This window comes from Myxocyprinus asiaticus, chromosome 46, assembly GCF_019703515.2.
Source record: "Myxocyprinus asiaticus isolate MX2 ecotype Aquarium Trade chromosome 46, UBuf_Myxa_2, whole genome shotgun sequence".
Taxonomy (NCBI): Eukaryota; Metazoa; Chordata; class Actinopteri; order Cypriniformes; family Catostomidae; genus Myxocyprinus; species Myxocyprinus asiaticus.
The window spans coordinates 1,845,001-1,868,774 of NC_059389.1; the positions used below are offsets into that span (position 1 = coordinate 1,845,001).

A 23,774-nucleotide genomic window follows, 5' to 3' on the forward strand; every position below is an offset into this window, starting at 1 on the left:
AGACAATTATATTTCTTTGAACTTGACATGTATTTAAAACTATATTTTCAAAAGATATCTCTTTTTTTATCATCTCCGACAACCTTATTTGTCATCAACCCATATGCAATGTACCCAAACAGAATTTATTTAATTTGTTTTGATATTTTGTTATCTAATTCAATGACATTCGGACATTATTTAAAGTGTCCCAAGGGTCCAATTACTGTATGTTTTGGGTTCAATGTATGCAGAATTACAAAGAGAAGTAGTGGAAAATAATAACAAGAACAGAAAGTGAAAAATTTAGAGATATCTTTTACCCATCTCGGCATCTTTCCTCCATCAGTGTCGTGATAATGATACTGCAACACCAGAACTGTAGCGATAACTGACAAACCCACGATCATCATGGTGGTCGCAAAATATTGAGCTGAAACACACAAACAGCATTTAAAGATATAGTCCCTAAAATGAAAATTCTGTCATCATTTAGTCATCCTCATGTTGGTCTAAACCCGTATGCCTTTATTTCTGCTGGACTTTCTTTAAATATCTTTCTCAAGAAAGCGTTTCTTTATGTAAACTGAATCCACAATATCCTGTGCAAGGTGTAGATAAAGCATTCATGAGATTGTCAGTCATGTGTGTCCGAGCTGAGAGAACACAGTTAGTGTACCATCAATAAAATGTCAAGCATCAGTAAACTGAATCTGTCTGAATCTAATAAGATCCAGAATGCTTTACAAATTCCCACTTAAATACAGAACCTGGTCTGTCAATTTCAATACATTTTAATAAAGGATCACACCATGACAATAACAGGCCACTTGATTCATTTTAGTTAAGTGCTTATAATTTATTCAGTTGGATGGTGGATTAATCAGTTAATAATGACTTAAATTTGGATCTAGAATATAGCGCACGAGACATATGGACTACTGTTATGATACAGTTGTTACTGTTTTTCTTTTTTTGTCATTGGAAGGTCAAATTATAGTTTATATGAGCTGTTTTATTTTTTTATTTTATTTGTTTTATATGAGGTTTGCTATGATTTCAACCCGGTTATCAAAATTTGGGACAGTTTAAAATCCTGATTTTTGTTATTTTGTATATGAATTCATTATTTGCTAGCAATAGGCAAAAAATAGATATAAAAATTGAAACGTATTCAATTAAAAAATGCAAATACTGTACATACAGTGGCAAGAAAAAGTATGTGAACCCTTTGGAATTACCTGCATTTATGTATAAATTTGTCTTAAAATCTGGTTTGAAGTTACAATAATGAATAAACACAATCTGTTTTAACTAATAACACACACAATATTCTATTGATCTTGTACATATTGAATACATCATTCAAACATTCACAGTGTAGGTTGGAAAAAGTATGTGAACCCCTATGCTAATGACGTCAACGAAAGCTAATTAGAGTCAGGAGTTGGCAAACCTGGCATACAATTAATGAAATGAGATTGTAGGTGTGGGTTAGAGCTACTTTGACTTATAAAAAGCACTCAAGCATTTTGAGTTTACTATTCACAAGAAGCATCTGCTGACGTGCACCATGACTCTCAGAAGACCTACGATCAAGAATTGTTGCTTTGCATTAGGCTGGAAAGGGTTACAATGTTATCTTGAGAGATTAGATATTCATCTGTCCACAGTTAGACAAACTGTCTATAAATGGAGATGATTTAGTACTATAGGTACTCTCACCAGAAGTGGCCGTCCAGCCAAGATGACTCAAAGGGCACACCGCAGAATGATCAATTAGGTCAAAAAGATCCCTAGAGTGACAGATAAAGACTTGAAGGAATCATTGGAACTGGTTAACATCTCTGTTCATGAGTCTACTATACAGAAAACATTAAACAGGTATGGTGTCCATGGCAGGACACTATGAAGGAAGCCGCTGCTTTCCAACACATTTTTTTTTTGTTAGCACAATCGTGTTTGTCTATACTTGTGACTTTGATGAAGATGAGATCACATTTTATGACCAATTAATGCAGAACACCAGCTAATTCCAAAGGGTTTACGTTAAATTTCTTACCACTGTATACAGTATATATGTATATAAAATCTTGTTTTGTCATTATTTTGTGAATGACTTTGTTATTTGCTAGCAATAAGAATAAAACAATAAATAAACATAAAAAGGGAGTTTAATCATAACCAACATCTGATGTGTTTAAAACTTGACACTATTCATCAAGGGCGTAGGTTTGGTTTGAAAGTTGGTAGGGACATATCGCACTATTTTGATCATGAAGGTCTAATGTTATTTCCTGTATTTTATAGAAATAACATGTTTTTCCGATCTACCCCAATGCCCTTCTCCAATGTGCAGAATAAAACATTTATTGGCTAAATGTATGCTTTACATTGTGTGGAGAAAACATAAAAACCTTAGTTAAAAATGCAAACATCATTGCACTGACATAGACCGACTCATTTTGACAAGCTGCTTCCTTGCCTCTCTCACACACCCGTATGTCGTCAAAGAACACATACTAAACGAGTGCCTAATATTTTCTACTCCTTGTATCTTTATACACTTTACAGATGAATGCATTATAGTCATACTGCAATTTAATTTGATACTAAGTATATTTGATATTAAGTTAAGGTGTTTTCTAAGTGGTAAAATTGCCCAAATGTTGGTCGGGACATGTCACTACCTATCCCTACCTAAATTTATGCCTATTCATGCTGTCAAAGTTATACAGGTTTGGAACAACACAAGGGTGAGTAAATGATGACAGAATATGTATCCCTTTATACAGTAGATAAAAGAATAATGACAGATTATTTAAAGAGACACTGAGGTTCACCTCCGTAAATCAAAAACTGGGGAATAAACAAAAAACGTTCTCGGGCATTAGGGAGCACTTTAGCACAACAGATGAGTGCGACTCTACCACCGTTTCAGGGTGAGCAATCGCATTCATTTCTAACGCACATTTGTGGATGATACATATCCATGAATGTGATGAATGTACTTTTCACCGTCTTCATTTCTCTCACTCTCTGTCACTCATATTCATCTTCTCAAATGGACAAATCAGCACAAAGCATGCTGACGAATCCCTGCCCTGTCATTGTGATAGACGACCTCACTTACCAATCAGAGGCACTGAATCAGACGTGGCAGGCATTATTTCTGCCACCAGAAGCATGAAGACGGTGAGTGACAGCAATACGGTGATTCCTGTTAGAAAAACAACAAAAATGTATTTAGAAAATGAACACTTCTGACTTTAAAATCTAAGTAATAACTCACAAGAGTGCTGCTGTACTGAATACACTGAGAAAAAGCATTTTCTTTAATCAGTATTGTGTGTAGTCTTGTTTTCCAGTAATACTCCCCCCCCCCTTTTATCAGCCTAAACTGGTTGGCTGGTCTTAGCTGGTTTAAGCTGGGTGACCCTTAGTTTGGTTTTACTGTATCAGTTTTTTTCCAAGAGGGTTATGCTTAAAACAAGAAAACTTATTTGCAAAATAATTATTATTATATTATTATTATTATTATTAAACTATTATTAAATATGAATATTAGTATAAATATATGTATTACTATTAATAATAATAATAATAAATTGATTTATACTCATATTCATATTTAATAATATTTTAATAAATAAATAAATGTAATTCAAGGGAGAACTAGTTTTATTATTATTATAAATAATAATAAATGTATTTATACTAATATTCATATTTAATAATAGTTTAATAAATAATGTAATTCAAGAAAGAACAAGTTTTATTATTATTATTAACAAATGTATTTATACTAATACTAATATTTAATAATATTTCAATAAATAAATACATTTATTTCAAGGGAGAACAAGTTTTATTATTATTATTATTAATAATAAATGTATTTATACTAATAATAATATTTCAATAATATTTCAATAAATAAATAAATGTATTTCAAGGGAGAACAAGTTTTATTATTATTCTTATTATTATTATTAATAATAATAATAATAATAATAATACATTTATTTATACTACTAATAATATTTCAATAATATTTCAATAAATAAATGTAATTCAAGGGAGAACAAGTTTTATTATTATTATTATTAATAATAATACATTTATTTATACTAATAATAATATTTCAATAATATTTCAATAAATGTATTTCAAGGGAGACCAAGTTTTATTATTATTATTATTAATAATAATAATAATACATTTATTTATACTACTAATAATATTTCAATAATATTTCAATAAATAAATGTAATTCAAGGGAGAACAAGTTTTATTATTATTATTATTATTAATAATAATAATAATAATAATAATAATACATTTATTTATACTACTAATAATATTTCAATAATATTTCAATAAATAAATGTAATTCAAGGGAGAACAAGTTTTATTATTATTATTATTAATAATAATAATAATACATTTATTTATACTACTAATAATATTTCAATAATATTTCAATAAATAAATGTATTTCGGAGTAAGTATAATATCAATAGTAATAGGAGAACAATTTATTATTATTATTATTAATAATAATAATAACAATTTATTTATACTACTAATAATATTTCAATAATATTTCAATAAATAAATACATGAAATTCAAGGGAGAACAAGTTTTATTATTATTATTATTATTAATAATAATAAATGTATTTATAATAATAATAATATTTCAATAAATAAATACATGTAATTCAAGGGAGAACAAGTTTTCTAACCCCACTGGCAATTTTGTTTATTTTTTATTATTTGTTTTAAATGAGGTTTGCTATTTTTGCCATCCTTTTTTATTTACACTTTAAAATCCTGTTTTTTTGAGTGATTATATAAAATAAAATGACCAAACATTATGTTATTATACATATTATACATGATATATATATTAAATAAACATTCAAATTAAACATAATTAAAATAAATAAATAACTTAATTAAAAAACAAGATTAATATATATATATATATATATATATATATATATTTTATTTTTTATTTATTTATTTTATTTTTTTCGTTTAAGGGGGTTTTGGCATATTAGTAAAGTCCACTCACAAACATCTGCATCTATCATAAAAACAGATTGCCACTTTTCTATATCATAGTAAATGGAAGGGAAAAAGAGATTGCTTGAGTTATTCATGGATTCTCTACATGATATATCACTGTGGTTTTCTCATTTAAACCTCTGAAGGCGCTCAAGTGTCTCGAAATGCGGAAAAACAAAGTATACTTTGGCCTTAACAGTTCCTCTGTGCCGGCTCACTTTTATAGAGTAGAGTGATTGTGTACTGAACAATATTTGTGAAACAGCTCTATTTGGAGAGTATATTTGGAATAATCTGATCTTTCTATTCCATCAACTAAGAATAACTCTACAGGCTCACGCTGCCCAAAAGTGTCTTAATGAACTCTAACGATCAATACAGCACTCGGATCAAACAAACAAGACTGACATGGTGTTTTCTGCTCATTAACACAGAGCCTGAAGATGCTGATGAGGTTAAATATATCTCTCACACACACACACACACATCTTTCAGTCGAGCTGTGAGGTTAAATTCTAATTTTAGACTCTTGCTAAGATCGGCTGGACGAAACATTGTGAGTCTCTGCAGTTCTGATCTGCGGATATTGATTCCAGAGCATCTCTAAAAGTGTTTCAGTGACTCAGACTGCTGAACTCTGTCCAAAAACACACACTTACACACACATTCCAGTTCACTCTATCTCAGGTTCAAACATCAATTCTACTGAAACATACATCTAGACACACTTTGAATCAACACGGTTCGTATTTAATAACACTTTAAATGTGCACTCAGTCATTATTTTCTTTTCTTTTTAGCGTAATGATGCATCTACACAACTACTCAGCAAACACAGAACGTTTCCAGCGAACAATTTTTGGTTCTTAGAACGTTCCGGGAACGGACAATCTAATGTTCACTTTTGGTTAAACAGGAACGTTTTTTTTTTTTTTAAGGAAAACTTTAGGAATTGGTTCCCCAAAAATAACCAAACGGCATCCATGTGCTAACGTTAGGGGAACGTTCTGTGTTTGCTGGGTTTCCCTACCATAAGCATTCCTTTTTTTTTTTTTTGGCATCAAAATTAAACGTCATCTTAAGGTTTTATTTGTATAATCATAAACTAACATTCCCAGAATGATGTAGGGAGGTTTTTGTCTGACAACCTAATCAGAACGTTCTTTAATAGTTATTTTTAGGTTTTATTTTTATAACCATAAATTAACGTTCCCAAAATGTTGCAGGAAGGTTTTGTCTGACAACCTAATCAGAACATATACAGAACATTCTCTAATGGTTATTTTCAGGTTTTACTTTTATACCCATAAACGAACGTTCCCAGAATGTTACAGGGGAGGTGTTTGGCTGACAACCTAATAGGAACTTATACAAAACATTCTAGGAACGTTCTCTTTAGGTTCTATTAAATGTAACCATAAACTAATGTTCCCAGAACATTGCAGGGAGGTTTTTGTCTGACAACCTAATAAGAACTCATATGTTTGCAAATGTTTATTTTTAGGTTTTATTTTTATAATCATAAACATTCCCAGAACATTGCAGGGAAGGTTTTTGGCTGACAACCTAATAAGAGCTTATACAAAACATTCTAGGAACATTCTCTTTAGGTTCTATTAAATGTAACCATAAACTAATGTTCCCAGAACGTTGCAGGGACGTTTTTGTCTGACAACCTAATAGGAACTTATACAAAACATTCTAGGAACATTCTCTTTAGGTTCTATTAAATGTAACCATAAACTAACGTTCCCAGAACGTTGCAGGGACGTTTTTGTCTGACAACCTAATAGGAACTTATACAAAACATTCTAGGAACGTTCTCTTTAGGTTCTATTAAATGTAACCATAAACTAATGTTCACAAAACTTTGCAGGAAGGTTTTTGTCTGACAACCTAATAAGAACTCATACATTCTCAAATGGTTATTTTTAGGTTTTATTTTTATAATCATAAACTAACGTTCCCAAAATGTTGCAGGAAGGTTTTGTCTGACAACCTAATCAGAACATATAGAGAACATTCTCAAATGGTTATTTTCAGGTTTTATTTTTATAATCATAAACGAACGTTCCCAGAATGTTGCAGGGAAGGTGTTTGGTTGACGACCTAATAGGAACTTATACAAAACATTCTAGGAACGTTCTTTTTAGGTTCTATTAAATGTAACCATAAACTAATGTTCCCAGAATGTTGCAGGGAGGTTTTTGTCTGACAACCTAATAAGAGCTTATAGAGAACATTCTCAAATGGTTATTTTTAGGTTTTATTTTTAATAACTGTAAACTAACATTCCCTGAATGTTGCAGTGAAGGTTTTTGTCTGACAACCTAAAAATAACTTATACAGAACATTCTCTAAAAGTTATTTTTAGGTTAATTTTTATAATCATAAACTAACGTTCCTAGAACATTGCAGGGAAGGTTTTTGTCTGACAACCTAAAAATAACTTATACAAAACATTCTAGGAACGTTCTCTTTAGGTTCTATTAAATGTAACCATAAACTAACATTCCCAGAATGTTGCAGGGAGGTTTTTGTCTGACAACCAAATAAGAACTCATACGTTCTCAAATGGTTATTTTTAGGTTTTATTTTTATAATCATAAACTATCGTTCCCAAAACGTTGCAGGAAGGTTTTGTCTGACAACCTAATCAGAACATATACAGAACATTCTCAAATGGTTATTTTCAGGTTTTACTTTTATAACCATAAACTAACATTCCCAGAATGTTGCAGGGAGGTTTTTGTCTGACAACCTAATTAAAACTTATACAGAAGGTTATTCTTCACTCACATTTTTTTATTTTTCATGATCATATATTTGATCATTTTTCAGAAACATTGCAGGGTTGCAGAAAGTAAACCTGAATATAGAGGTTAGAAGAACGTTAGGGGAACATTCTCCAAACCTAAAGTGAACATTTTATTTCCCTAAGAAAAAAAGAACTTTCTTGGCGATACCTGAACGCAAGTCGCTGAATTAAACGTAACATAAACAGGTCATGAGACAACAATGTAGCATTCTACTGTTTAAAACTTTTGCATACTGCTTAACATACTATTTTTTCAAACAGTAGTCAGTACACTGTTTATAGTGCAACATGCAGCAATATAAACGCTGAACATAGCCGATGACTCTTAAAAGCTTAAATGTGAAGCACACACACACAGAGAACTAAGACACCATGAAATTAAGGACACGGGCCGTGCATTATACGCTGTTGTGTTGCAAATTCAGCTGCTGCTGTCTGCGGCATTCAAACGGAAACCTATTTATCATAAAACACACAACACACTATTTTAGAAGCAAATACACACCTGCAGACAACAACACACCCGTTAAACACCTGAGCATGAAAATCTACACACAAACTCTCATGGACAAACTCATTTCCATCTGTCGATAGAAACATTTTCTCCTGAAATATCAGATCATTTGCTCTTGTGTCTTGTGTGTGTTACCAAGTGAGATCTTCTCTCCAGAGTCTGCGGGAAGCAGGAACACCAGCAGTGCGAGAGTTGAGATGAGAACACAAGGGATGAGAAGATTTAACCCGTAATACAGTGTTCTCCTCCTCATTACCACGGTAAAGGTCACGTCAGGGTACGGCTCCTTACAGCAGTCATAGAACTTCTCATTCCGTCTGCCTGGAACCTCTGAAACACAAACACACACATATGTTATGGTGATGGTACGGTTGCATTTTAAAGACTATTGCATGCATGTAGTGGCGAGCAAGAGCATCCATCTCCTCTCTGGAATGCTTGATTGTGATTGGTCAGTTTGCATTCTAAAGGTCAGGCAACTGATTTACAGCAAAGCTCTGTAATAAGTAGGATACACACATACAGTGGCAAGAAAAAGTATGTGAACCCTTTGGAATTAGCTGGTTTTCTGCATTAATTGGTCATAAAATGTGATCTCATCTTCATCAAAGTCACAAGTATAGACAAACACAATGTGCTTAAGCTAACAACACACAAACAATTATAATGTTTCATGTCTTTATTGAACACATCCCATTAAACATTCACAGTGCTGTGGAAAAAGTAAGTGCATTGTGTGTTTGTCTATACTTGTGACTTTAATGAAGATGAGATCACATTTTATAACCAGCTAATTCCAAAAGGTTCACATACTTTTTCTTGGAACTGTATCTGTGGGTATATGTGGGTTTTATAGTTTAGAGTTTTTTTTTTTTTACTAGGGCTGTTGATTTAGCACGTTAATTAAGTGTGATTAATTATATGAAAAATAGTGCGTTAAAAAAATTAACGCAATTAATCATGTCCCCAATCCATACGTGAGTTGCATAATAATTAATGTTCCTTCAGTTGGGACCTTGATGTTTTTATGGATTTTTTTTTTTTACTAAATACTTTACATGTTTGCTACCACAATATATGTATATGATGTAATGTATTTGAGTTATTATTATTATTAGCTATTTAAATTATATACTAAATTTTCTTTATAATTTATCTCTTTTTTTTCTCCCCAATTTGGAATGCCCAGTTCCCAATGCGCTCTAAGTCCTCATGGTGGCGTAGTGACTCGCCTCAATCCGGGTGGCGGAGGACGAATCTCAGTTACCTCCACGTCTGAGACCGTCAATCCGCGCATCTTATCACGTGGCTTGTTGAGCGCGTTACCATGGAGACGTAGTGCGTGTGGAGGCTTCACGCTATTCTCCACAGCATCCACACACAACTCACCACGCACCCCACCGATAGCGAGAACCACATTATAGTGACCACGAGGAGGTTACCCCATGTGACTCTACCCTCCCTAGCAACCAGGCCAATTTGGTTGCTTAGGAGACCTGACTGGGGTCACTCAGCATGCCCTGGATTCGAACTCATGACTTCAGGTGTGGTAGTCAGCGTCAATACACGCTGAGCTACCCAGGCCTCCTATAATTTATCTTTAAAATTACATTTATAATTTATAAGTTAGACTTTCTTAATAAATATTGATATGCGATTAATTGCAATTAATTAGATGAATTAATAGGTACATCATTTAATTCATTCGATTTCAAATGTAATCGATTGACAGCCCTCGTTTGTTCAATTCCCTAACTTCATAAGGATGATCAATAGTAATAGTGACGTTTGCCTTAACGTTTGCAAAACCACTAATGAATTTAAACAAACCTAAATAAAAAATAAACCAACGAAAGGGCAATTGGCACTTCCAAATGTAGGGTACAACAGGGCTAAAAGCCTGTATAGGCCTAGACTGCAAATTTTTCCTTATCCATGAGTTCATCATTTGCAAAAGGTAGATTCTGAGATAATTTGATTATTTCATAATCTTAGAAAATTGCAAATTTATGTACTGTTAACTAATGAAAATCCCTTAAGTTATTACATTTATTTTTAGACAAAATACAGAACTTGTTTGTCATATTCAGTTTTGTTCAAGGTGATTAAATCAAAAGTTTTTAATAACTGTCCAATAAGTGAAAGGATAGTGTTTGTTGATGGTACTGGAAAAGCTCCCTTGTTGCAGGGGCTAAAGCCCCCCAATAAAACACATCTAAACTTACCCACTAGGTCCCATTCGCCATTAGCGATGTATCCGGTAATATCCGCCTCCATCATTTGCAGATCGAGAGACCATCCGCCGTACGTCCACGAGCCGAACTTCAGATCACACCGCTGAACGTCAAATGGAAACCAGCGCACATCGATGGAGCATGTGCTCTTAAAGATACCTGGGAAACAGATGCGATGTTGGAAATTAGTTCAATTTGGTGTCCGTTAAGACCAAATTAATTTTAGCACTAAAAACGAACACCCAACCACTAGATGGAGCCATGGTGATTCTGATTGCCATGGACTGTTTTCTTGTACCGGTCTCCATGAGAAGCAGTTAAAAAAACTACCGAAACGAGCAATCCAGACGGAGAACAACAACCGTTTTGTCAACGTTACTAACTTCAGGCCATCGCATCATGTCATCTACCCAGTTGGGTGAGGCAATGTCAAAAGACGGTCATTGCGACTCTGTAAAGTATTGGCACTATGTAGCCACATGTATTATTATTTGCCAATTTTTTCAAAAGTAATACACTAAACGCTGACTATCACCCCTGGAGTCGCAAGTTCGAATCCAGGGCGTGCTGAGTGACTCCAGCTAGGTCTCCTAAGCAACCAAATTGGCCCGGTTGCTAGGGAGGGTAGAGTCACATGGGGTAACCTCCTCGTGGTCACTATAATGTGGTTCTCGCTCTCGGTGTGGCGCGTGGTGAGTTGTGCGTGGATGCCACAGAGAATAGCATGAAGCCTCCACACGCACTAGGTCTCCGCAGTAACACGCTCAACAAGCCACGTAATAAGATGCGCGGATTGACGGTCTCAGACGCAGAGGCAACTGTCACTACAGAGTCACTACGCCACCACGAGAACTTAGAGTGCTTTGGGAATTGGGCATTCCAAATTGGGGAGAAAAAAAGTAATACACTAAACATCACATTATACGCTAAAACAAAGTCTGTCTAGTGCATATTTACACAGATACAAAAACAATTGAAAAACAGTGTAGACCGATGCAAAAACGTGTTTGGTGTGAACGGCTCCTTACAGGTAATAATGCATTTCAAACATTAGTGTTTACTGTAGTATACTGCACATTTAATATCAGTCATACAGATATTCATTGCAAACAGAAAATGTGCACACTGTGCATACTGTAGAAATAGTACTTTGACAGTATGCCCTTCCAAACATTGCCAGAGAGAATCTCCCATTGGACGAGAGGAAGACAGCCTTTGATTTAAGCCGAAGACAGCAGTCTGCGGATCCAATTTATTCCTCATCACTCAAAGTCTGAAACCGTTCTGCTCAGTTTCTCCTCCGAGCCTTATCCTGTTCTCTCACATTACGGCTCCAAGTAATAAGGCCTTCCGGATCTTTCCAAATGACCCCCTGGGAAAGACTGTCCGCTCACTGTATTCAGCTGATTTACATATCCCATAATGCTTCTTCTTCAAAGAATGGTCTGTAAATTTGCTTTGATATGGGGTGAGGCGTATGTGTGTGTGTTTGTACAGAGTTCTGTCAGTGAACGATTGTTTTCTCACAGTAAGTGAAAAGGCTCTGAACAAGAGGTCACTTTGAAAGGGGTTAGTCTCGAATAGTCAGACTTTGACTATCGGCATAAAGTCTGATCCACATTGCAACTTGTTCTGAACAATAACCACCCACTTAGAGAGGAAGAAACTGTCTGATTGACATGTTAAGTGACCAACCACAATTTGTTTTGTTTTATGTGTCGTTTAGAGGCGGATTTATGTTAAAATCGATTTTACACACTACAAAACAATAGAGCGGGTGGAAAAAATATAATTTAAACAATTAGACACTTGACAGTTCTTCTGCTGAAATCGGTCTGTGCTTCCTGAAAATCTAATCGCTGCCCCCAGTGGCCAAAGCTGGAAGTGTTGTTGAATGTATAAGCAAGTGTGAGCTCCAGCTTCTGGGTGAAATGTCCACAGAGGGGCGCCAAAAGCGAGTTGTAAATAAAGTAACACAGTCAACATGAATGCGTATTTTATTAAAGCTGAAGTATGTTATTTTTCTCTGTTAAAATACTTTCTCCTATCCCAACTTAATATGCAGAGACAACTATAACTAAGCCATTCATAGGTTAATTGTCTTGAAAACTATAAACACTGTGTCTCTGGGGTGCTATAAAAATTTCGGTTTGTTTTTAACAACCCGATTAGACACGCCCCAACAACATTACTCAACCAATGGCGTGAGTTGGGGGGCGGGACTATCTGACTGTTTGAACAACAGTAGATGAGAGGCGTATTCAGAAAGCTGTTTTGAGAACATTGTTTATTTTTGCAATTCCGTTCGGTGGCACTAATGTCGCAGAAATTACTTTGGCTTTAATCAAACACTCAAATCCCAACCCTAAAGTCCAAAGTATACTTCGCCTGTCCACGTGAACTATGCGCATATGTGCATGCGCAAGGTTGACTGTTGAGACAGAAGAGTCCACTAGGTGGCAATATGCACAGTTGGGCTATACTGTCAAGCAGTAGTCGAAGAACATATCCTCCATCGTTTTGTTGTTGTTCTTACTTCTTCTAATGGCGGATCCTCAGTTTTTCTTCTTCTTTATCCTTCAGAGCAGATGTCCTGTAAATGACACGACTCAGTGCTGCCCTCTAACGTCTGGTAGTGTATAACAAAGCAATTGTACTGTGCATGTGTCGAACACGTCCATTCGCGCTCATCCGCGTGAGGTATACTTTCAAAGCTGTACGCACACAACTGTGCGTGAGACGGAACGCACAAAGTGAAGTAAACCTAGACCTTAAACCGAACCGTTAGTGGAGTACAAATGTAACGATCTAGTGCAACCTCCGAATTGTGCTCGTCATTTTTTGTGTGAACTTCCTACTTCCTGGTTTCCACGGGACTAGAACCCATGTCTCTTAGGCTGCTCTCACAACACGCTATCAGTCTTGCCACAAGAAAAGATAAACACACTTGAGTTGATGCCTCTTTGAATTGAAGCCTCATTCTTGTAATAGCAAGTAACAAACCTATTTTACATCCAATCACATGCCTCAACAATGATCCTGAAATTGTGACATTTTTTATTTTACCTGGTGGCAGGTACTGGCAGTATCCCGATGAGTTGACGAGCACATTGGTGTGGAAAGTGGCATCAAATCTCTCGTCGGCACTGTTAAACAAACAATACACTTAAGAGTTGAAAGTTTGGACATGCCGAGCAAAGGTGTGGACAGTCCGCACGTACTGTGTTGATGACAAAATTTGTGTCGAGTGCAATGTTTTGGCACACCTTTATGCTTAAATGCTTGAAATTAATTCTGTAGACAAATATAAATCAATATGATATATATGACTCTCTTTTCAAAACAAATGTTTTCTGAATTGGATGACACTGAATAGACTAAATATTAAATGAAACAAATGACAATAAAGAGTATTTTGTATTGTAAATATGTAATCCCGTTACATGTATTCCATTACTTCCCAACCCTGGTTACAACATAGTTCTTATACTTCTAGACTTTACTATCACTCTAAATTGTGTAATAGTGTATAGTCTTGATAAAGAATGTGTAGGTGTGTCCAAACTTTTGACTGGTAGTGCAGCACTTTGGAAGGGCTTAACCTTGCAACTTTAGCAGGACAAACAAGACCATAAAGCATGTGTCGGTGTACAGTCTGGAGTCAGCCGTGTAAATCGTCGTTATTTAAGACTCCACAAAGCTGCCAAAGATGACAGTCACTGAAGTTGTTACACAAGAGCTTGCTCGACCTCAAAACGACAGCAACAATTAAAGGTGAAAATTGTAACATCATCTCATTTTCTCCCTTTTAATCAATACAAGTTAAGCTCAGTCGACAGCATTTGTGGCATAATGTTTATTACCACAAAAAAGTATTTAGACTTGTCCCTCATTTGTTTTAACAAAAGCAAAAATGGAGGTTCCAGTGAGACACTTACAATGGAAGTCAATGGGGTCCATTTTTGGAGGGTTTAAAGTCAGAAATGTGAAGCTTATAATTTTATAAAAGCACTTACATTAACTCTTCTGTTAAAACTTGTGTATTATTGACCCGTAAAGTTGAAATTATTTTTGTGGTAAACAACATTATACCACAAATGCTGTCGATTGAGCTTAACTTGAATCGAACCCGGAATATTCCTTTAATGATCACAAAACTGACATAAAACAGAACCGGGCCGCACAAAAGCGCTGTGCGATCATTCTCGGTCTTTACCATAAAACTTCTCAATCAGTGCATTCAGAGGTGGTTTGATTAGCCACCCGGCTTGGACGAGATCAGAACTGACAGATTTACACATTTTACATTTTTAAGCTATTTGTTGATGCAACATTTGTGTTCCTTTGAGAATACTGACAACTGAAACATAAACACATAAAACGATGTTATTAAAGGGATAGTTCCCCCAAATATGAAAAGTCTGTCATCAGAGTTCTGCTTACCTGTTATACAGTAGTATATCCGGCTTCCAGATGAGAGAATCTGGGAATCTGACGGTGGTCACGCCGGGATAATCGCTGGTGTTCCACCGCAGATAGTAATCGATCCAATACTACAATAGATAAACATGAGAGTAAATTACACGCAACTGTTTACAGTCTGTAAGCTCTCTAAAGAGCCTAAAAAAACTAAAGGTTCTTTAATGGTTCTTCACAACTGGTTCTTAGTTTGTTTATTGTTGGGCCCATTCAGTTCATGGTAGCTTAATTTGTATCAATTTTGTTAGATTTTTGTTTACTTTTTTGCAATAGACAATTTTGGTACTGTGTTGGGTCAACACTTGAATAACAACTAGTTGTGAACTACTGCCTTAAAACACCTGAACTAAAGCCACGTCCACATTAATATGTTTGAGTTTGAAACCTAAGTTTTCAGTTCTAAATGTCATCATGTTGCCAACATTATGACCACTCACAGGTGAATGGAATAACATTGATCATCTCCTAACAAGGCCACATGTCAAGGTCTGGGTAGATTAGATGGTAAGCGAACAATCAGATCTCATAGTCAGTGTGTTGAATGCAGGAGTAATGGGCAGAAGTAAAGTCCTGAGCGACTTTGACAAGGACCAAATTGTTATGGCCAGATGACTGGTTCAGAGCATCTCTGAAACGACAAGGCTTGTGGGTTGCTCCCGGTCAGCAGTGGTGAGTACCGACAGTGGTCCAAGGTGGGACAAACCACAAACCGGCAACAGGGTGTTGGGTGCCCAAGGCTCATTGATGCACGAGAGCAATGAAGGCTATCCCGTCTGGTCCGAACCGACAGAAGGTCTACTGTGGCACAGTCACGAAAATTTTAATGATGGTTACTGGAGGAATGTGTCACAACACACCCAGCTGCGTATGGTGCTGCGCAGCTGCAGACCGTTCAGAGTGACCATGATGACCCCATCGAAAGTGCCTACAATGGGCACACGAGTGCCGGAACTGGACCTTGGAGAGGTGGAAGAAGGTCGCCTGTTTCGATGAGTCCTGTTCTCTTTTACATCACATGGACGGCCTTGGACGTTTGCACCGTTTATCTGGGGAAGTGATGGCACCAGGATGCACTGTGGGAAGACGACAAGCTGGTTGAATGAATGTGATGCTCTGGGCAATGTTCTGCTGGGAAACCCTGGGTCCGGCCATTCATGTGGACGTCAATTTGACACGTGCCCCCTACCTACATATCATTGCAGACCAGGTACACCCCTTCATGTCAACGGTATTCCCTGATGACAGTGGCCTCTTTTAGCAGGATAATGTGCCCTGCCACACTGCACACATTGTTCAGGAATGGTTTGAGGAACATGATGAAGAGTTCAAGGTGTTGACTTGGCTTTCAAATTCCCATCAAATTCCCAGGATCGCTGTTTTGGCGACACGCGGAGGACCAACAACATATTAGGCAGGTGGTCATAATATTTTGGCACATCGGTGTATGCAGTAATGCAGAGCATTTTTGAAAGTCTCTCCTAAATGACAACTTACTAAAAATACACAAAACACGCATAAACAAATACCATAAAACTTGACAATATGAGTCAGGAAACTTCTGCTCTTTAAACCATCTGTATTGTGGAAATCTACTGGATTAGATCTCTGACTACTGGTCATGTGACATCTGACACGACCCCTCTCTGCACTAATAAATTAGATTTCTTTGACAGACATGCCGTCCAGTCATGGGCTCTGTCTTATATCAGATCTAATGAAATAATCCACATCTGGAAGATGTCTTATTAGAGACAACTGGAGTTTGTCTCATATGTGTAATTGCTTTTGTCTTTAAAAGCATGTCTGGATGTAAAACGTGACTATTTTAAGGGACAATGTGGAGGTAAGCAGGATGGATGTTGCTTTCCTTCAAGTTGTATGGGTGGTTAATCCTGTTTCCTCTCCGTAACCTGCAGCTAAGCAGTTATGTTAGTGCTCAGCTTGAAATGTAAATCCAACCTCCTCTTTACACACAACAGATCTGCTTATCAGTAAGAAAACTGTAAAGAATTTTACTTTTTTTTTCTTCAGAAAAAGTGAGTGGTGAAAAACAACTGCCACAATGCAAAGGTGTTCTGGGTGGTTGCTATGGTGTTTCTAAGTAGTTTCTAGGATGTATTGAGAGGATATGGCTCGGGTCCCTTCTTCCATGTAAATCTTTAGGATTTTTTCTCCCGTTTTATAGGATAATCCGTTCACTTAGACCAATAATTTGTAAACAATGAATAAACACCATAAATGCAACTTATCCAAAGAATACAAACAAATAAATATATAAACTGTTTATTTCTTTGACTATTGTGCAACACACCTCACTGGAAAAAAAACTCTTCTGCCAATGAACGAAAATGCATTTATATTTAAAAAATACATGAAGCAGCTGGCACAGAGAGAGAGAGAGATGGAATATATTTGCCTAAGTGCAAAACACTTGTAAACTGAGATGTTTTTGGATGAGCAAATGATAAGAAAAGAGTGAATATTAAAAGGCATCTTGAGGGTGGGGTATCGCTCACAGTATGAAATAACCTTCATCACATGAATAGAAATTGAGAGAGAGAGAGATTACTAGGATGCTGCTGTGTTAGCGTCTTTCCAGTGTTCATGAAGACTAATGGCATCCTGTTTATTTTCTGCATAAAGCTGTGATAACCAGCTAATTAAACATATGTGCACGTTTAGGGGAAAAACAGCTGACGTGAAAAACGATTTGGCCACAGGTACCCTCAATATATCTTCAGATACGTCATCGGTTTGTCATCAATACTTGAATGTCAAAGTATCTCATTGCAGAAGTCTGTTGAAAAACATAGTGAGCTACTCTGCACGATTATGATGCCCTATACTGCAAAAAAAAAAAAAAAAAAAAAAAAAAAAAACATTTCTTGTAAAAATACAGTATCTATTAAAACTATTATTATTAAAACTTGAGATGGAAAATGGCACAAGATATTTTGTCTTGTTTTCAGAGAAATCTAACACAATTTGGTGCAGTTTATGCTTAAAACAACAAGAAAAAAATATTTGCCAATGGGGTAACAAAAAACCTTGATTCAAAGGGAAAACAAGTTTATTTTTCTTACCCTATTGGCAAATATTTTCTTCTTGATATAAGCATAAACCGCACCAAATTTTGTTCGATTTCTCTGAAAACAAGACTCTATGGACTCGGGTCAAAAGGGGGCCGCTACATCGTGAAACAAGTATGTAGCCCCTAAATGGACAAGTCTTTCAAAAGAATCACAAAGTGAAATATGATTTCTGTAATTAATCAAATACAAACGTCTCTTTTATGCTCTTATAACTGCTGCTGTAAACCTCAAATAGCATAAAACTTTAGATCTGCTTTTACCTTAGGCAGTTTTCTAAAATTTGCCATTGTTTACTTGTCTGTGAGCTTGTTTGTGTGAATAATCCAATGTTATATCTTAGATGTCCAGAACAAAATATGCCATCCAGATGGAAAAGCATGCAAAACAAATCATCAGAAAAATATATTTTCAACCATTGATGATAAAATGTTGTATATCATTGCAAAGCGGAGGATCTCATCTTTCTAATGACACCTAGATTGAGCTTATAGTCCACTCAGAGGCCGAGATATTCAATGAAATAATGAGGGTGGTGCTTGAACTGAAAATTAGACTGAATGTCTATGGACGAGCACATCTGTGTGGGCTAAAATGCGTTAGAGTGCCACCTACATTTCAGATCTGTATATTGTGATGGAATGTGATAGAGACATTTTTTTTTCTAGCGCTTGCTTTTCAAAGTGAGCTAGAGTGAACAGAACCAGAATTACATGTTTAAAAAATTATGACAAATATATATATATATATATATATATATATATAAAAGCTTTGTTTATCATAAGATAATTTTGCAGTTCCATTTGGTGCCACTAGAGGCACAGAATTACACACTTCACCTGAAAAAGATGTCTTTCCTGTCCACACAGAAGCTGGTGTTCACGGTAAATCTTCCTCAGCAAATAGTTTTCTGGGTTTAACTGCGGCGGAAATTGGAGCCTAATCAATTGGAGTCGACAGAAACCAGACGTTAAGACAAAGGACACGATCGTTTTGGCACCATCAAAACATTTACTAGAATGTTTGATTTTCCATTTGCATTGTGTTCATCATGCTGTTCCCTTTGGCATTAATCTCATCTGTAATGATTTTAGATAGTAGACTTTAATTTTCCTAATGTAGCCATTTAAGAAGACCTAACAGAGCCAAAGAGATACTGTAATCCAATATGGGTCAAGGAATGATAAAGAATGTATAAAATGGCATCGTGACAGCTCACGAGGACAACATATGCTCAAACCAGCACAGGTTATGGAAGGCTGCTAGTTTGAGTTGGCCTTATTGGAGTTTGCTAGCCAACTCGAAACAACTCAATACCTGTAGGGGACGTCACAACTGTTGTTAATGAAATCTCATCCTCTTCTTTTGGAGGTGTCACACTTACAGATTAAATCTTAATTTATAGAATGGAAGAAGCCAAACTTTTTTCTCCGGAATGAACTGCCATCCTAGACAAACGAAGCCTGTGTTTATACTAAGCGCTGCATTGTTTTAAAATGATTTCGTCGGGGAAAAAAAATTTAAAAAAGAATGTCACATCCAAACCACACCCACGATTAGTTTGAACCAAACATCAATGCTCTTCGACTAACAGAGTTCTCCTAGGTCAAGAATTTTAGGGGTGTGTATGAACAGGAGAATTATCTAAGGATGGGCGATAACACTGAATTCTTTTCAATGTGATACCAAGTACTACAAGGCCAATATTGCCGATAATGATAGCAATACCGTAATTGTATGAATTTTTTATTTATTTTTTTGCTCCCATTTTCTCCTCAGTTTGGAATGTCCAATTCCCAGTGCGCTCTAAGTTATCGTGGTGGCGTAGTCACTCACCTCAATCCGGGTAGCGGAGGATGAGTCTCAAGTTGCCTCCGCGTCTGAGACGTCAATCTGCGCATCTTATCACGTGGCTTGTTGAGCGCGTTACCGCGGAGACGTAGCGCATGTGGAGGCTTCACTCTATTCTCCGCGGCATCCACGCACAATGCACCACGCGCCCCACCGAGAGCGAGAACCACATTATAGTGACCACAAGGAGGTTACCCCATGTGACTCTACCCTCCCTAGCAACAGGGCCAATTTGGTTGCTTAGGAGACCTTTTATGTGAGATCCAATCATACGCATACGCAAAGGTTTTTTATAACTTTGAATTTTGTGAAATGCAATAGTTTTCATGATAAATACATGGTAAGATCACGAGATTAGAAACTTGTGTTTACTACGAGTTTAGTAAAAACTAGTGCTGTTTGTCTATTACAATTTTTAATCGAGATTAATCGCGATTAACTATGAAAAATTATGCAATTAATCACAGTTTGAATGTGCTGAAATTTTACTCTATAACTAATTATTTTCTTGTCAAAATGCACTTATCTCCTTCTTAGGAAAGTAAACTAAGTAATATGTAACAATAATGCTTCCTCTGTATAAAGATAGAAATGCACTATAGAGATATCACCAATTCAAGTAACATTAAAGGTTTTGCGAAGTCTAAGTGGGAGTTTGACTAATCCACACATAGGTTGCATATTCATTGCAATGCGCATTAAATCTTTTAAGCTCTCATCCTCCACAGACTGTGGCTATCTGCTTTTTATTTATCATAAAAGACTGATCTGACTGTGCCTTCGACGACAGTCGGTCAAAAGTTCTTCAGCTGAAATCGGTCTATGTATACTGAAATTTGAAACACTGCTCCCAGTGGTCAAAACTGGAAGTGTTGTTGAACGTAAGGGCACGCGTGAGCTCCAGTTTCTGGGTGAAATGTCCACAGGGTGGCGACAAAAGTGAGTTTTTTTGTTTTTGAAAATGATTTAATACAGTCAACAGTAATGCATATTTTATTAGCAATACGCCCTAACCCAAACCCCAAACGTAACCGTCAGTGGAGAAAAAATAACATTTTAGAGCGAAAATGCAACCTCCGAGTTGTGCTTATTGTTGATTATGTGAACGCGATTACTTCCTGGTTTCCATGGGACCAGAACCCACGTCTCTGGAGCTGCTCGGTATCAGTAGAGCTACAGGAAAACTTAAATACATTTGAATTGATGCAAAAATGTGTAATAGGAGGTGGAGCTTGTTAGTAATTCGGCTGAATGGGGTCAATTTCAGGATACTGGAACTTTCGCCAGAAACATATCGATTTTTCGAGTGATCATGTAGTTTACTCTTAGAATTTTTTTACTCTTAAAAATCTATGAGATCACAACCTGTGTAGGAAACTCAGAGAATGTCTTACCAGTTGAAGCCAGATGTTTGTTGTCAGAACTTGGTTCTTCTCATCCTGAAAATAGAATACAACATTTAAAAGCTCGTCAGCTACAAATGCCATAGAACGATTGAGATATTGCGGTCTGGTTTTGCACTTTGTATGCAAATAAGGACTGGATAACAATCATGACGCACAAAAATCTCTTGCACCCAATTTTTTTTCAAAGCAAAAAAATCTCATTTGGATTACTTTTGAAAACTGGGACAGATAATGTACAATGCTACGTTGTGTCCGCACACTAATTACATTATTATTATTTTTTTTATGTTTCTAGTATTCTAGCTTTGATTAAGCACAAGGGGACCCCCCAAATTTTTTCAGCCTTATGGGGGGTCTCTTAACCCTCCTATGGTATTGAAAAATGGCACCTCCCCTTTGGTATTCGCTGTCATTTTGACCGGTCAGATGTGTAATCCTTGTTTTGTTTTTGTTTTTGATGATGATGATGATAATGATACCATTTCTTCTTCTCTGAAGAACAATAAAATTATGCATTTCTTTTGGGATCTTATTTACATGTACATTTCTAAATTGTAACATTAATTTGCATAGACAAATAAGCACATTTTGGGGTAAAAAATAAATAAATACAACAAAAAAAATATTCAAAAATGTAAGCGCTGCATAGTTGTAGCGGGAAGACTAGCAGCTGTACATCATCGCACCATTAGCTAGGTAACTACTAGCCAATCACTTGTAAGCCACTGCTTTATAAGTCTGCTCACAATCTATCACATTGCTGTTTCAGTGTGCTAACACGGCAACCTCCACCACCCCACCACCACCAGTTGAGTCCCGTCCTAGATGCTGTAATCCCCTACCTGTGTAGTCTGATGACATGTTGTTACCTAATTTTATATTTTATCACAAGATATGCATTATATATATATATATACACACACATTATCAAAGTATTATTTGTCAAAGTTTAACATTTTAAATTGATTTGAAGTGTTTTTGCAGTTAGTGTCATTTTTCTTGCAATCAAACCTGACCATGGTGTTACAAAGAGAAGACACAGAATAAGCATTTTTCTACCTATAATTTATTTCAAACATAAAAATGTAATAACTCAAATTAAATGCATAGTAATGTCAAGAAAATGAACATCAAGAAACAGAAATGAACTGCAAAATTTAATAGTGTAATACAGTGTAATACAGAATAATCAGAGCAAATATTTATATAGTATTCTATAGAACTTTCTATAGTAAAAATTGATTTGGCAAATGTGTGTGTGTGTGTGTTCTGCATTGTGAGTGTGTTATCGTCTCACCCCTTCATTTCTGAGTGTGTGTGTTTAGCATTATGATTGATTTATTGGTTTTTTGACAAAGGTAAAAAGAAAAAAAAGGTTCTGTGTCATAGTCTCACCAGTTATTTTTTTTGTGTGTGTGAGTGGGTGTGTATGTTTTGCACTGAGGATGTTTTAGAGTCTCACCCTGTAATTTACCTCTGTTTTTTCTGCATTGGGGCTCAGTTATTGATCGTATTTGACAGATAAAAAAAAAAAAAAAATTCTCTGTTTTTTGGTTTTTCCCATTCATTTGCAATGGTTGGTCAATTCTGACCACGAATACCAAAGGTGTCACTTTTTTTTTTTTTTTTACAACCAGACTAATCGACAGACTTATCAAATCAAGCCCAGTTTCAGTTGTTCAGATGGCAAATGGAGGAAAAGTCACCAAGTCATGTACTGCTCAGATAAAGGAAACCATTTTCATTAAATGAGGAACATTTATTTTGGTAAAAAATTACCGAATAGCACCAAAAATTTCTTCTTTAGTGTTCCAGGAAAAACATAACATCAAACAGATTTGCAATGGCATTGCAATTTCAGTGTAAACAAATCTCTTTAAAGCTGAATAAATACAAGCATGATAGCACATATCATTATCATATTAGCTTGAGCTCTTTAAACACAGAGTGTTTAGCAGTCAGTATTAATGAGATCATATCATAGTGTGGCGAGCAAACTAATTATGTGCATGAGCATTGGAGTGAGACTAGAGTGAGTGTTTGAGAGAGACAGATATGAGATATTCTCTCTCCATGCGGTCTGGGCCTTAATATGAATCAGTCATGGAGATCTTTTCCTGTCAGTTTAACAGCTATAAAAAAAAAACACAAAAGCTTTTTTTGTTTTTTACTTGAGGGTGATTGCTCCAGTTTGTCTTGGCCTTGGTTAAATATTGCAACCAAAACAGCAAAAAAACATTTATCATTTTCCAGTAGTTTTGATTTGAGTGCATGTTCTGAAATATGACACAACGAAACCTTAAAATTCTGAAATATTTCTGATTTTCAACG

General features: G+C 35.8%; 1 protein-coding gene across 1 annotated transcript in view; it reads right to left on the reverse strand.

Annotated features, from left to right (window-relative positions):
- LOC127435559 (neuronal acetylcholine receptor subunit alpha-7) overlaps positions 1-23,774 on the reverse strand; it is a 35,517-nt gene that overhangs the window by 7,303 nt on the left and 4,440 nt on the right. The window contains exons 3-9 of the mRNA XM_051689095.1: positions 21,432-21,476; positions 15,062-15,171; positions 13,685-13,764; positions 10,610-10,777; positions 8,520-8,714; positions 3,113-3,199; positions 303-412 (exon numbers count right to left, since the gene is read on the reverse strand). Of these exons, the coding sequence (XP_051545055.1) occupies positions 303-412; positions 3,113-3,199; positions 8,520-8,714; positions 10,610-10,777; positions 13,685-13,764; positions 15,062-15,171; positions 21,432-21,476 (795 nt within the window). The remainder of the gene's footprint in view (positions 1-302; positions 413-3,112; positions 3,200-8,519; positions 8,715-10,609; positions 10,778-13,684; positions 13,765-15,061; positions 15,172-21,431; positions 21,477-23,774) is intronic.